The sequence below is a fragment of the Dipteris shenzhenensis genome, chromosome 15 (assembly GCF_047967505.1).
Source record: "Dipteris shenzhenensis isolate YYH24624 ecotype China chromosome 15, Dip_SZ_1.0, whole genome shotgun sequence".
NCBI lineage: Eukaryota > Viridiplantae > Streptophyta > Polypodiopsida > Gleicheniales > Dipteridaceae > Dipteris > Dipteris shenzhenensis.
Window position 1 is genome coordinate 22,957,871 of NC_141610.1, and position 16,338 is coordinate 22,974,208.

General features: G+C 37.6%; 1 protein-coding gene across 2 annotated transcripts; it reads right to left on the reverse strand.

Annotated features, from left to right (window-relative positions):
• Positions 1-12,193: 12,193 nt before the first annotated feature.
• Positions 12,194-15,926, reverse strand: LOC147893554 (pentatricopeptide repeat-containing protein At2g33680-like). Of its 2 annotated transcripts, XM_087385466.1 has the most exons (4): positions 15,568-15,926; positions 15,108-15,485; positions 14,649-14,940; positions 12,194-14,534 (listed from the first exon to the last, which is right to left on the reverse strand). In XM_087385466.1, exons 2-4 carry the CDS (start codon positions 15,203-15,205, stop codon positions 13,002-13,004), a joined length of 1,923 nt encoding a protein of 640 aa, XP_087241592.1. In that variant the 5' UTR covers positions 15,206-15,485; positions 15,568-15,926; the 3' UTR covers positions 12,194-13,001. The 2 variants fall into 2 exon arrangements, with proteins under 2 accessions (XP_087241592.1, XP_087241591.1); XM_087385465.1 differs by having other exon boundaries at positions 12,194-14,940; positions 15,568-15,924.
• Positions 15,927-16,338: the final 412 nt, after the last annotated feature.

Consider the following 16,338-nt stretch of genomic DNA (forward strand, 5'->3'; position numbering starts at 1 on the left):
TTTTGGGGGCCCTCCAAGTGGGTGAGCCTAGGTGCACTTTTGGAGGCACCACCACCTCCTAGGGAGATACACTTTTGAAGACTCACATGGGCCTTGTTGGTTCTTAATCCATTTTGCTAATCCACTCCGTATGAGGCCCTTTTTTAGTCCAAAATTTCCCTAATTCTTAAATCATGATTTTTATGTGGGAAGAAAACTCTCTTTGGTCATTGCATCGATTGGCTTGTGCATCACCTCACATTTGCATGCTTGTATGACCAATTGAACCTTTTTTTCATGTGGATGAATGAGAAATACTTATACTTATGCCTCTTGCAATCAATTTTTATGGCAATACCATCAAATGGTTGTAAAAGAAGAGTGAAATCTCCATGACATAGACATTAGCTTCATGGATGCCCTCCACTACTACCAGTCTACAAAGAAAGAGGTACTTTCACTGCCAGGGATTATTGTAATGCTACTCATGCCTGGTAGATAGTCCTTCAAACACATACTACAACTAAGGTGAAAGGGCCAACACTTTAGTAACCCCAGTGGCTCTTAATTGGGTATAAGACAAATATAGAGCCTTCCAAAAATACAAGTCATATTTCATCACACACACAACCATTTATTAGAAATCATTTCAGGGGACATCCGATACAGAGGATGCAACTCAAACACACCTAAAAACATAAAAATGCATATCTCTTAGAGTAAGCAATGTGCTTCATACAATTGTTGCACACAAGTCTGCACATTCATGCTCTTCTCCTAATGTGTTAGCGAAGCTCTTGGCAAGAAAGCCCCCAAAAAATGATGTCAATGTAGCCCATCTTCATTGGCCAATATTCAATGCCATACACTTGTTGGACACCATGTGTCAAAGCTAGCATTAAACGTCTCTTTTTTCTGGATAGCTAGAATGCACCGTATTTGTAACACTAGTCAAGGCACAATCTACTAGGAAGACCAAGGTGTATGTGAAGCACCATCAATTCATGGCAACCAATAACCATGAAGCAAGGGCAAAGTATGTGCATCATGCTAGGTGATCTAAGATCAACATTGAAATCAACTTTTGATTTATCAAAAAATAGAAGTGGTATGCAACCTAGAAATAATGGAGTATCATTGAGCCCACTCTCAACTCTTCTTTTCTTGAAAAACCTCAAAACAAAGCGTACTACATAGGTACCATTGAAATGGCCAACACAAAGACATACACACTAGTCAAGGGCACCCACTTAATACAAAGATCAACACCATGGTCATATTAGAATGACAGATCAACCTCCTCTATTTTAGAGCAAGAGAAATTCAAAAATGCTAGTGTGAAAAAAACTTTAGTGCAGGCATACTGAATTGGAACTACCCACCATGGCCAATATTGACACAAGGCATGGTTAGGCTATATAGTAATAAGGCCATAACAATTTAAGGCTCCAAGTCTCTCTATCCTAATGGAAATACAATGGAGAATACTTGCTAGAGATTATGACTCAAGACTAATATACAAAGCATATATTGTCATAACCCAATGCATTATTGAAAATAGTTTTGAATTAAAAACACATATTCTTTTGTTCATTATGGTACTAATGTTTGAAAGCTAATTATGGAACAAGCCTTTGATGATACATGATACAAGATACCATGCTTTTATTGATATTAGAGTCATTAAGATAGAACATTCATGGGTCATCCAAGTGTTAGAACCTTATCTAGGGAAACCACGTGGACATCACTTCATAGCTAAGGAGCTAACAAAGGAACACAAAGGGATTAACATCATCCAATCATAGAGCTATCTGACTCAGCCCGGAGCTGGAGAGGCACCAAGAGAGCATAACTCACACTAGTGGCTAGCCCTACCAGCCCATAATACCAAAGCACATTTGACAAAGTCCTTGCTATTGAAAATATGGGTAGGAGGCCAACTCCATTTGTGAACCTCATTGAGGGGACATGGGAGCTCTACCCAAATAGGATTTTGGGGGACGCTATTATGCCTTTAGGTCAAGCACTCCTCGAAAGATAGGAAGGAAGTTTTGGATGCTCAATAGGTCAAGTTTTGGTAGGACATTGTGCCCATGTTCAAGCCCAAATAGAGAGCAAATAGAAGCCCAAGTTTTGGGTGAATTTAGGGTTTCAACCTAGACCAAGGTTTGAGGGCAATAGCCCATGGAGCCATTAAAAGCCCAGCTAGATAGTAATGATGCTAGCAAAGTATGCAAGCTCCAACAATGATACAAAAAGCACTAAATATTCAGACACATTGGTAGGTGCATTATTAACATTTGATCACATGTCATACATAAACCTAGATGATTCCAAGAACATGCCCAAACTTATCCTCTAAATACACAAAACAATGTGTATTTTCAATCTCATGCTAGTCACAAGCTTGAAAACCATAAACTCCATCGTGCATACCAAGGGCTAGCTATTGTGACATCCCCAATGATATCATCAATGCCAAACTATGAGCTTTGACCATACCATAAACATATGCTCACACACATACATATCCACATGCCCACACATGCTTCAACATCTATTTATAAAAAGTTCTTCGTACTAAGACTTTGTGAGCACTCCAAAGATGAAGGGTAGACTGAACCATGATAAGGGCTAGCACTAAAGGAGAAGGCTCATCATTAGTCCACATTCTCTTCATTCAAGTTTAAGATCAAAATTACTCTATACAAGAGATATTGCAATATTTGTTTTGAAATATATGGGGAAAAACCATGGGACTATGATATTCAAAAATTTTGGACTTGTATTTAATCCAGTTCTAGAATTTTACTTTTGACAAGTCCAAATTTTTTGAGTACAATTCCTGATCAGTCTTTTCTTAGAATTGCTCATTTGGGAGAGTCTAAAATGAAATTGTATAGGCTGTACAAGCAGTTATAGCTTGAATGAAGAGAATGTGGACCAATTTTTGAGATTAACCTTGTCCTTTAATGTTAGCTACCTATCATCTCCGGAGTTCTGATAGAAACTCAATACAAATACCTCTCTATAAATCGATGCTCATTGCTCAAGTATGTGTGGGTGTGTGGATATGTATGTGTGAGACCATATGCTTATACAATGGTTGAAAACCACTATTGTGCACGTATGATGTCGGTGAGGATGTCATAATAGCTAGTCCTTACTATGTGTGATGGAATCCATGGTTTTCAACCTTGTGAGTGATTGTCATGAGATTGGAATTGTATCTCTACCACCATCGCTGGAGGAAGCCATCGAACTGCACATAGAAAAATTACATAGCTTAATTTAATTAGCTAATTTAGATTAACTAACCTTCATTAATCAAATTACCCTTAATTTAATTAGGCCATTTTGACTAATTTTGATTTACTTAATTAATGGAACTAAATTGATTCAATGTGATTAGCTTATTTAGCTTAATCTAGATAGTCTTAATTATCTAGCTTAGTAATTCAAATTACTCTTAGTTTAAACTAGAAAATTTAATGTAATTAGGCAATTTAGAATAATTTAATATCATTATGTCAATAAATATAATTAATGTTAATTTACATTTAATCTAATTACTTTCTAGATTAATTTTAGTTTACGTAATTAATGGAATTAAATTAATTAATCTAATTAATAATTAAATAGAGTAATTCATATGCTCATGGACCTAGTATAATAATTAGTCTAATTAAATTATTATATTAGTCTTAATTAGCCTAATTTATATTTTGATGTCATTAAGTAATCTAATTACTCAATTAATTAACTAACTAACTAATTCATCTAATGAACTAATTAAGCTAATTAATTAATTAACCTAACGCAATGAACTAAGCTAAGATAGGTTGGCTGACTAACCTTTCCAACTTACCTAACCCCTAATTAACTAACCTAGCATAGCCCCTAATGCTTAACCCTATGCTAACCCTAGCCTAACCCCTAAACTAACCCTAATCAACCACACATTAAGAGGGTCAACATGTGGCATGCGCCACATGTTAACTCTCCATCTCCCCAGCGCCTCCTTCCATGCTTGCCTCCATCTCCCCAATGCATATTCGATGGTGTCTCCAATCACCGAACTCGACCATCTGGATCAATTCCCTTGCCTTCCTCGTTCACCTCTTGCTCGAAAATCCCAAAAAGCTCACCATCATCCGCTCTAGCGCTGTCCCCCCCCTTGTTGAACGTCCTCAAATCCGGCCTCCCCAATGCTCAAGAGCACGCCATCGGCGCTCAGCCTCTCCCTCTCTGATGATAACAAACATTCCATCGGTGTCATTGGCGCCATTCCTCCCCTCCTCCACCTCCTCTACTCTGGTTGTCCTTGGTCCGGTCAGGACGCCGCCATGGCCCTCTATCACCTCTCCCTCCTCCAAAGAAACCGTGGCAAGCTAGTGAAGGTCAACGCAGTGCCCATCCTCGTCATCCTCACTCATCTCGACCATCATGATAGACCCGACCTCACTAGTTGTTTGTTTCTCATCCTCAGTAACCTCGCTGCCATCCCTGATGGCTGCACTGCCCTCCTTGAACTCTCAATGGAATCACCACTTTGGTACAACTCCTTGTTGCCCCTGGCATCTCCTAGGGTATGTCCGGTTCCGTCAATAATTTTGTCACTTATCCCCCCCTCCCCAACTATACCACTTTGCCTCCACGCTGCCTCTTTGCCTCCATGTTGCCTCTCTACCTATCCTCTGCCCTCCCGCTACCTCCCCACCTCACGCCCTTCCACCTATCCTTCACCCTCCAGCTGCCTCCCCACCTCATGTCCTCCTGCCTATCCATGCCCTCCTCTTTATGGCCTCTCTCCACGCCCTCTCCCCAGCTCTGCCACCGTAGGACCATAGTACACAAAAAGTATGTAAGGTTGTGGTTTGGATCACCCACCAAGTAGATGCGAAATCCAGAGAAGAAGCCACACAGTGATCTCAGCGTCGACACAGCAATCCGAAGAAGAAGCGGCAAGGCCTCGACTAACAGAGTTGCAAGAAGAGGGGGTCTCCCAAGGCTACAACCGCTTGGAGTCGAGGACATTGTGAGCTGGCTATGGAGGGAATTGATGAGTAGAGTAAGTGGACAGTAGTGGAGTAGTGAAGGGGAGCAGTGGTGAAGGTAAATGAAACATATGGCATACACCATATCTTCTAAGGCTTCCAACTTCTAGCGTGATTCCCCAAAAATAACTCAAAAATCAAAATGAATGTAAATGGAACATATGGTATATGGTGACGCCATATCTCCCTTTTCTTTTAACATGTCCCCTGTTTAGAAAAAAATTGCAAATTTAATCATAATTATTAATTAATTAATTAGATTGATCAATCTAATTAGTTTCATTAAGAGATTAAGTACTCTAACTAGATTAATTTAAATTAAAATGTAAGTAAGTAGTTGATTAATTAGATTAACTAAATAGATGTATTACTCTAATTAATTATATTTATCACTCTAATTAGATTAATTAAGTAGATTTATTTGATTGATTCATTGATTATTTAATTAATCAATTAACTAGATTAATTAAGTAGACCCATTAATCTAATGAACTATATTAATTACTCTAATTAGATTAATTTATTGGATTTATTATATTAATTAATTAGATTAACCTAAGTAATTGATTAATTTAATTACTTAGATTAATCTAAATAGTTGATTGTTTACATTAATTAAATAGATCAATTAATCTAATTAATTATATTAATTATTATAAGTAGATTAATTAATTAATTAGATTAACCTAAGTAATTGATTAATTATATTAATATAAATAATTTATTTATTAGATTAATTAAGTTAAAAAATAAAATCTTATGAGAATAATGTAACATATGGCATATGCTATATGTTGTTTTTAAAAGTGCGGCTCAAGCCACACCTTCATCTAAATAGTTCTACTTTTGAGAAAAAAAAACAAATTAATAGTAAAAAATGAGGGTTTTTAAGAAAACGTTTCTACATTTTGATTTTTTTAATAAAATTTTCCCCAAAAAACATAATTTCATATTTGAAAGCTTTTTCCAATTTTATACCTCAAAATGGGGTTTTCTTTATATTTATATTTTTCCCCCAAGTTAAGAGCAAGAAAATAAAAGTTTTTCAAAAAACGCTTCTAGATTTTGAACTTTTTTTCATTTTTCCACAAAAAGATTTGTATTTGGATTTTTTTCAATTTGATAGCTCAAAATGGGCATTTTCTCAAACAATTCTTCACACTTTGATTTTTTTATCAATTTGATGGCTCAAAATGGAGTTTTTTGAAGAAAACTTGTATATTTTGATTTTTTTTTATAATTTTGTACCATTAAATTACGGTTTAGGTTTCAATAAGAAAACAAGGAAATATGCATGTCCAACCATGCAAATGATATTCTAAGGGTATGACACTTTGCACATGACTTAATCTTACTTACATTAACGCCAATGCAAAGTATCATGCCCATCCAAGACACAAGGAGCATGCTTTATGTTTTTAACACTCATGCATTGCAAGTAAGTAAACAAGGAAATATGCATGCCCAACTATGCAAATGATATTCCAAGTGTATGATACTTTGCATAGGAATTATTCTTTAGTGTGCAAATGGTATTCCAAGTGTATGATACTTTGCATAGGCATTATTCTTTAGTGTGCAAATGGTATTCCAAGTGTATGATACTTTGGACATGCCTTATTCTTACTAAAGTTAGTCTTGTCACTTGTGCAAAGTATCATGTCCGTCAAAGATACATACAAGTCTATGATACTTTGCATAGGCATTATTCTTTATTGTGCAAATGATATTCCAAGTGTATAATACTTTGCACAAGCATTATTCTTTAGTTTGCAAATGATATTCCAAGTGTATGATACTTTGGACATGCCTTATTCTTACTAAAGTTAGTCTTGTCACTTGTGCAAAGTATCATGTCCATCAAAGCTAAATACATAGGTTAGAAGTACACCCTTCCATGATTCATGGGAAGAAAGATCAGTAACAGAACTTGTCTACGATGAGTTAGAGACCCGCTCCGCTATTGTTGTGTTTGAAAGTTGGGATCATAGAGTGCTTTCAGTTTCCAAGAATTAAATATAACATCTCAATTTATAAATCTCAAGATTTGAGAAATTTTAAGAATCTCTCTCTCTCTCTCTCTCTCTCTCTCTCTCTCTCTCTCTCTCTCTCTCTCTCTCTCTCTCTCTCTCTCTCTCTTTTTCCTACATTGAGCTCTAAACACATGCACGTGTACACAAATAACTAATTAATTTTTTCTCTCTTTTGTCTATGTCTCTCTCTCCCCATTCTCTCTTTCTTCTTATGTATGTATGTATGTATACATATAGTGCACACACACACACACACACACACACACACACACACATATATAAATAATATGTGTGTGTAATATATCATATAATATAATATTAGAATATATCTGAAATATTATATAATATATTCTAATATATAATGCATTCTCTCTCTATCTCCCTCTCTTTTATATATGTATATATAAATAATATAATACATATTATAGTATAGTATAGTATATATATTATATATTATATAATCCTCTCTCTCTGTCTCTCTCTCTCTCTCTCTCTCTCTCTCTCTCTCTCTCTCTCTCTCTCTCTCTCTCTCTCTCTCTCTCTCTCATGTGTGAGATGGTAGGTCAGAATGCGTTAGTAGAGTGTCAGATTGTGTTTGACTACCTATTCGACTATTATAAGGATGAGTTGTGCGTGTGCCAGAGCGCATGTTAGATTGATGTTATAAATATACTTTAATTTAAAATGGATGTTTTAAATCTTAATATATTGTAGATGTTAATTTATAATTTATATTGATATATATATATATATATACTTTTTTTTAATTTTTAACATATATTATGATATATATTTTATATATACATATAATTAAAATATATTTGATTTCAAATGGATGTCTTAAATCTTAATATATGCTAATATATTGAAATTATCCTAATTTAATACTAAATAAATCTATTTAAATCTTATTTTATATGAAAGTTTTTAAAAAATTATAATGTATATTTTTTATGTTAATATATTAAAATATTTTAATTAAATATGATACTTAAATCCTAATTTAAATACTTTCTAAATAAATATTTCAACTAAATATATTATTGTAGTCTTTAGAGTTTAAGGTTAGGGTTTAGATTTTAACCACTTTAATTATTTTAGAAGTAATTAAGTATTTTTCATTTTCATTATTGAATTAAATTATCTTTGTTTCCAATGCAGGATTTCACTCTTGAAAAGGGTTTAGATGTGGTATTGCATAGGAAAAATGAAGTGGTTGCCTTTGGGCAAATACTCAATCTTGATCCCATGAGCATGTATCACTTTCAACGTTGTGGTGAGAGAAGGTGCATGATAATAATCACCTAGGTGATTCGCCCCGGAGTGGGTTTAAAGTATCTTTTGAAACACTCAATGATTTATTAGAATGTCAAATTATTGACATAATGTTGATATCAACAACTCTTGAATTCTATCTATTAATAATTAAGCTTAAATTAAGAAATTAATTATTGATTAATCAAAAAACTAGCTAGTAATAAAAGTAATTAGTAATTAAAGAATTTACAAAAAGTAATTAAAATAATTAATTAATAATTAATAAAAATATTTAGTAATAGAAAAGGATTACTAATAAAATTTAATGAATAATTAAGAAATTAATACTGAAAGAATTAATTATAAATTTAAAAATAATGAAAAAATAGCTAGTAATACAAGGCCCAAGCCTTAGGTGGGCATGTAAGAATCAAGACCTATGTGGCCACATATCAAGGGTTGTGTCACATGTGGCCCCTCACATTCTCTTTCCCACTCACTATACCTGCACCTTTGCTTCTACAAATCATAATTTATGGAGATAGATATATACAGTATTGCAAAAACACCCTTTTTTGAGTCTACTAGGTCAATATCAAGCGGAGGTGATTGGTTTGGGAGACAGTCTTTTGAATACAATGTTTTAGACAATATAGATGCTAGGGCAACGCCTTGCTTAAGATAGAAAGAATCTATTACAATATCAGCAAGCCACACAAGGTGAAATTTGTATGTCTACTAATACAGTGGGATCATATATCTAGATGAATCCAAGAACATGCCCAAACTCATTCTCTTGTAAAAAAACACATGGAACAGTTTCAATCTCATATCAATGTCCAACATGGGTGTAGACCAAAGTATAAGCATATGCTCTCACACATGCATATCCACACCCCCAAACATACTTGAGTGCCCATTTATAAAAGTTCTTCAAACTGAGTTTCAATACACACTCCAAAGATAAAGGGAAGACTCATCCATGACAAATGCTAGCACTAAAGGAGAAGGCTATAGTCCACATCCTGTTCAATCAAGCTACAAATTCTTGTGAAGACCATACAAATTCGTTTTAGTCTCTCCCAAGCAATTCAAGCAAAAAATGCTTAGAAAGTCTAGTCTATAGGGCAATCCAAAACTTTTAATAGAAGAATTAAACACAATATCATGCACAGCATGAAACAAAAAATTCAATACAGTAGGAACATTTAGCACAATATCAAGTGTAACATGTACCAAATTTTCATAAGGTGAAATACGCAAGTCTGCTAATGCGGTAGGAAGATATATCTAGACGGATCCAAGAACATGAACAAACTCACTAGTGTAGCTTCAACTCATCATAGTCACTCACAAGGATTAAAACCATAAACTCCATCACAAGTAGCAAGGACTAGCTATCCATGTTGGGTGTAGACCATACATAGTATATGCTCTCACACATATACATTTCCACACCCATAAATACTTGAGCATCCATCTATACAAAGATCTTTATACTGAGTTTCTGTCAACACTTTGAAGATGACGGGCAAACTTAGTCATGACAAAGACTAGCACTAAAAGAGAAGGCTAAACAAAAAATAGTCATTCAAGCTACAATTGCTAGTGAAGACTATACGATTTCATTTTAGTCTCTCCCAAATGAGAAATTCTAAGCAAAAATTGCTTAGATAATCTAGCTGATAACAAAGCGCACCACTTTAGAATCTAGATAGAAGACTTTATTGCAATATCAACACATGGGTGAAAATGTCACAAGGTGAAATTTGTATGTCCGCAAATAAAATGGAAACATATATCTAGATGAATCCAACAACATGCCCGAACTCATCCTCTAAAAACACAACACAAAATGAAATTTCAATCTCATGGTAGTGAGTCGTAAGATTTAAAACCATAAACACAAATAGCAGAGACTAGGTACCATGACTAAAGATATGCTCTTGCACATACATATCCACAAACCCACACATACTTGAGCATCCATTTATACAATGGTCTTCATACCGATATTCTTTCAACACTTAAATATGAAGGGCAGACTGACCTATGGCAAATGCTAGCACTATAGGAGAAGGTTGATCAAAACGTAATCCACATTCTCTTCATTCAAGCTACAACTACTTGTGAAGACTATACAATTTCATTTTAGCCTCTCCCAAACGAGCAATTCTAAGAAAAAAATGCTTAGACAATCAATTTTACAGGGCAACACATCATTTAAGAGAGAAATAATTTATCACAATATCAGCAAGCCAGAACATGGATGGAAATTTCGTAGCAAGCCACAACATGGACGAAAAATTCACAAGGTGGAATGTAAATGTTTGCTAATAAAGCGGGAACATATATCTAGATGAATTGAATAACATGCCGAAACTCATCCTCTAAATACACACCACACAGTGCAATTTCAATTGCATGACTGTCACAAGGTTGGACCCCATAAACTCCATCACGCATAGCAAGAACTAACTGCTATGACATCTACTATGACATTTCCATCGATATCCACGGTGCCCAAGGGTGGGTGTAGATCATAGTTTAAACTTGTACTCTCACACATACATATCCACATACCTACACATACTTGAGCATCCATTTATACAAAGGTCTTTATACTGAGTTTCTATAACTCTGCAAAGATGAAGAGCAAACTCAGCCATGACAAAGGCTAGTACTAAAGGAGAAGGCTGATCAAAAAGTAGTCCACATTGTCTTCCTTCAAGCTACTTATGAAGAATATACAATTTCATATCTACAACTACTTGTGAAGACTATATGATTTCATTTTAGTCTCTCCCAAATGAGCAATTTTAAGCAAAAAATGCTTAGAAATGAAGCGAAATATGCAAGTCGCAACATGGTGAAAATTTTGTAGCAGCAAGCCGCAACATGGATAAAAATTCCCAAGGTGAAATTTGTATGTATGCTAATATAGCAGCATTCACTGAAAACGCGTTTCATCCTATGAACGTGACGAAACGTTTTATCACAAAAAGTTACAAAACAGACGAAACGCTCAGCACAATTTGGGGGGTGAAATCCATTGTATATTATATTACAAGAATCAGTTCCAAAAGATGGGACCGATTACAAGCGTCAGAAGACTTCATTAAATGACAAGAAAGCAGGATACGCTAAATCCCTCGCATGCAGACAATCAAAAAGCAATTATCGTAGAGATGCCTGGAAGAACTGATATTTAGCAAGAGTGGGCTCACCAAAGACCCGATGGTTGTGGCCCTTCCGAAGGGTCCATAGAGCCCAATAACACACGTGGTGGGGGTGTTGGGGTGTGTGTGTGTGGCATGAAACAATGTTTCATCCAAATCGTGAAGTATTCCCTTTAACATTTCTCTCTCATTTTTTATTCCACACGTTGTATGATTCGTAAGCTTTTTGCTTGACATTTTGGGAACTTATGGCTTGAAATCAATTTGAAGAATGTGTGTTTTGAATTTTCTTTTTAGGTGTCTTGACTTGTATTTCTCTTTGTTCACTCTAAACTTGCATATAGCATATCTTATTTTCCACTATCCTTGTATATACTTAGTATCATTTTGAAACCTATCCACCTATCTGTTTCATCTGAAAAGATGAAACAAAACGTGTTGAAATGACGAAACAGATGAAACATTTCTTGTGACTTGCCAAGAACAATGGGAACATAAATTTAGACAAATCCAACATCCCAAACTCATCCTCTAAAAACACAACACATAATGTAGTTTCAATCTCACAAGTCACAAGGTTGAAAACCATGAATTGCTATGACATCCCCACCAACATCATCAGCACAAACGGTGGGTGTAAACCATAGTATTAACATATGCTCTCACACAGACATATCCACACACCCTGAGCATCCATTTATACAAAGGCTTTCATACTGACTTTCTGTAAGGTGAAGGGCAGACTCAGCCGTGACAAAGGCTAGCACTAAAGGAGAAGTCTGATCACATGTCATACATGCCAAACTGCCGAGGTATATCTGAGACGAACTAGACAGGATATTACTGTAGTTCAAAGTCGCAAATCTCAAAGACACAAATAACAAGGCTCAAGAGAATGCATGTTAATGATGAGATTTGTGTATATACAAGGCTGTCTGTTGGAGATGTTGTGTACCTTCTCTGACCAATGTAGGACAGCAGTTCTTTCACAAAGGCATATCAACTTAATGTCATACAACTGTGAGAATGGTCTCCACTCATATGCAGAATTGTTCAAGCCCACATGTATACAAAAATGCCACCGTATCATCGAGTTAGCCACAGCATCCAGCAGACCAACCAATAGATAAAGGCCTGGCAGAAAGGTAAGATGTGTACTACTGCACTGTACATTCACATTTTCTGCCAAGTTAAATGTTCATGTAATTTGCCCAGTTCTCACTTGGCTTCCTGTTTAATGACCCAAGGTCAGATCCTGATCTATGAGGAACACCAGATTTTGCCCAATAGGATTGCAACTTTGTTACTCCAGCGATCCTCTATTGAGCAAAATCAATGTTTCTCTCTCAAGACACTTTAATCTTGCTAGACATATCCCATCTTTCAGAGTTGATCAAGAACATCCCATCCTTAATTGACAAGATCTGCAGCCATCTGCATTATGATCTCTTCGGCAGGAATATGGCAGTTCAGAATACACTCTCTGAGAGTCTCTAGTTATGGCATTCTTTGTCCCCATCTGATATTGACTGCTGTATGGGGTCAAATTGTGGCATATACCCTCCTCCTTTTATCTGTGCACTTAATCTCCTTAACTTTGCATACACGTGATGACTCAGAGGGTGGCTTTGGCCACCCATGATGAAGTCATGCACCATGTTGTCAATCTCAATAAATGCCTTTGCTGGCTTCTTCCATGCATTAGCAGATGTTCTCATCTCCTCTAATCTGTCTGCATCCTTCTGCAAGCCAGAATGGACATACATTTGGGACATTAGCACATACCCAGCAGATTTCCTGTTATCCATTGTAACCACTTGGTCAAAGCATCGCTGTCCTTGCTCCACATCCCCATGTATCTTGCAGTGACTCAGCAAGGACATCCAACCCACAATATTTGGTCCAAATGGCATACTTTGGAGCAGGTCCTCTGCATCCTTGAAGCGTCCGGCATGACCAAGAAGGTTAACCATGCAATTATGATGGTCAAGAGTAGGTACAATCCCATGATGATCTGTCAGCAACTGGAAATAGTTACAGCCTTCATGCAGTAGGCCCGCATGACTGCATGTAGAGAGAAGAGAGGTAATTGTTACATCATTTGGCTTCAAGCCCTCCCGTTGTATGTCCTCAAAACATTGCAGGGCAAAGCTACCATCACTATGCTGGGCGCATCCTCCAATAATTGCATTCCATCCAACAATATCTTGCTTCGCTAATCTATCAAACACCCTGCGAGCATCTCTAAGGCTCCCACATTTTGCATACATGTCAATAAGGGTGTTGCCAATATACAACTCTGACTCAAATCCAATTTGAATGATTTGGGCATGAATCAACTTTCCCAGATTGAGGGCTGCAGTACTAGAACATGCTTTAAGAACACTAAAAAAAGTGACCCTGTCTAGCTGCATAACCTCCACTAGCATTTGCTGGAAAAGGTCAAGAGCCTTCTCACCATGACCATGTTGGTCACTTCCTTCAATCATTACACTCCATGTCACAATATCTCGATTGGGCAACCTCTGAAATACGGTACAGGCATCAACAAAGCTCCCACATTTAGCATACATGTCAATAAGAGTGTTGCCAATAGAAACATCTGACTCAAATTGGCTTTCAATGATCTGTTTATGAATCCATTTTCCCTGATCCAAAGCCAGGACGCTAGAGCATGCCTTCAGGATGCAAATGAATGTGACTCTATTTGGCTCTATTGCCTCCTCTCGCATTTGCCGGAAAAGTTGAAGAGCCTGTTGACAAAGTCCATGTTGAGTGTATCCTGCAATCATTGCACCCCATGTCACAGCATCTCGCTTTGGCAGCATGTTGAACACCATGCCTGCATCTTTGAGAGACTGACATTTTGCATACATGTTGATGAGGCTATTCCCAACAAACACGTCTGTCTCCAAACCACTTTCTTTAATGTCAGCATGGATGCGCCTGCCCTGTGTCAGGTCAGATGCATTGGCACATGCTTTGAGCACTGCAACAAATACATGTGCGTCTGGTTTCACCATTGCCTGTTGCATTTGGTGATACAGTTTGATTGCATGTTCAGCATGTCCCACATTAGCATGAGCTAAAATTATAGCAGTCCATGTAAATACATTTGGCTTAGGCAATTTGCTAAATACCAGATTAGCTTCTGAGAGACTCCCACACGAAGCGAACATTTGAATCAGGTGGTTCTCCAGAAAGATGTTGTTGAATCCACTTTTCACGATCCGGGAATACACTTCCCTGCCAATGGTCAAATCTTCCTTATTGATGCAGGCCTGCAGAAGACAGCAGTAGATGTTTGTGGATACATCTATTCCTTGCTGATACATGGAGTCAACGAGCCAAACAGCTTCCTTAAGCCTCCTCTCTCCACACAATTTATTCAAACCTTTCAAAACCCCAGCCAGGCCGTCATCTTCAACCACCCTGCATGATTCACACAGAATTGCAGCCTTTTAGGAATGATTGCAGGAAATTAGTCACAGGCTATTGAAGAAAATATACTTTGGGACCCTTCTTTAATGCCAACCTAAGCGACATGTTACAGCACCCTTTACATCCATAAATGCTCTTTTTGGTTTAATGCTCTTTACCCCAAAAAGTTGAGACCTCGTGCTCGGTGAAAGAACACCTGGCACAGTGACCTGGACGTTTCACAGCAAATGCTGCTAGCAATTTGAGAATGCTTCATCACTTTTCAAAGTGGATGTATGCTTTACTGTCCAAACTGAATTCCAGCAATGATCGACAGGAAACCCCTCTTTATTTACAAGACGGACGAAGCCTGTGGATCTCCAGTTTCTCTGTGACGGGCATCGATGATCAATGAAGACGCAGCAGTCATCCGATACGAAATCCATACCCTTTACATGTGCAGCCATGTCTTTTTTGTGTCACCTTGCTGAACTGGATATCCTAGGGCTGCAAAAGCTTTGCAAAAGAAATGGGCGAGGCACCCTGAAGTACCAGTGCTGTGTGAACAAACAAAAAACCATAAGCTACCATACATACAAAAACTGATGCTACAAAGAACAAGGAGAAAAGCAAGCTCACCAGGTTTTCCATACAGGGGTCGCTGCAGGGTGTCGGAAGGTTGCTTGCCAATCCCCCGAATTCCAAGCAGGTGTTTGCTTTGGAGGCTGGTTGACAATGCAGACCATTGGCTAAAGGTTCTCTCCAGCCCTGTAGATTCTTCTTCGGGCCGTGCCATTATTAACACAGCAGCAATGGAGAACAATGCCTCAAATCCCTCCCTTGGGCACAAGCATCTCTCACATTTTCATCCAACAGGAGCTCCGCGCGTGATGTAGGTGCCTATTTCCCCACTTGGAGGGCCGGAGATGACATGGCGGCCATATGCCGATGACATGGCATCATCGCACGTCAAACGGTTGCCACATGGCACAGCATGATAAGCGATCGCATGGCGGGCAGGCCAAATTTTGATAGTGCGTCAAATCGCGGGGGCACGACTCATCTAATGCAAATCAAGTGGTGGGGGTAGGTTGGGGCAGAGGGGGCAAGGGGGCGGGGGGGGAGTTCTCCTTATTCATTGGCCGGATCGCATAGCTCAAATTAAATCTGAGCTCAAACCTCCACAAAATTGATAATAGCGCAAAGGTTAAGGTGGTGTTACGGTACCCCGGCTAACGGATTGTGCCGTCCCCCCCCCCCCCCCCACTAGATTCTGCAAGGATGCATAGCCAATGAGCTTTTGCATCTCTATGGTGCATGACATTCATTTCTTGCTACTTCACACTACTTACTCTCAGACCTTCTTCAGTCTTCATCTTCAGCGCATCCGGTACCAAGGCACCTACTTCA

Coding starts and splice junctions, on each gene's coding strand:
- LOC147893554 (XM_087385465.1), bottom strand. CDS start 15,205: ATGAAGCATTCTCAAATTGCTAGCAGCATTTGCTGTGAAACGTCCAGG. Junction 14,941..15,107: donor CGAGGTCTCAACTTTTTGGG/GTAAAGAGCATT, acceptor TGAATCATGCAG/GGTGGTTGAAGATGACGGCC.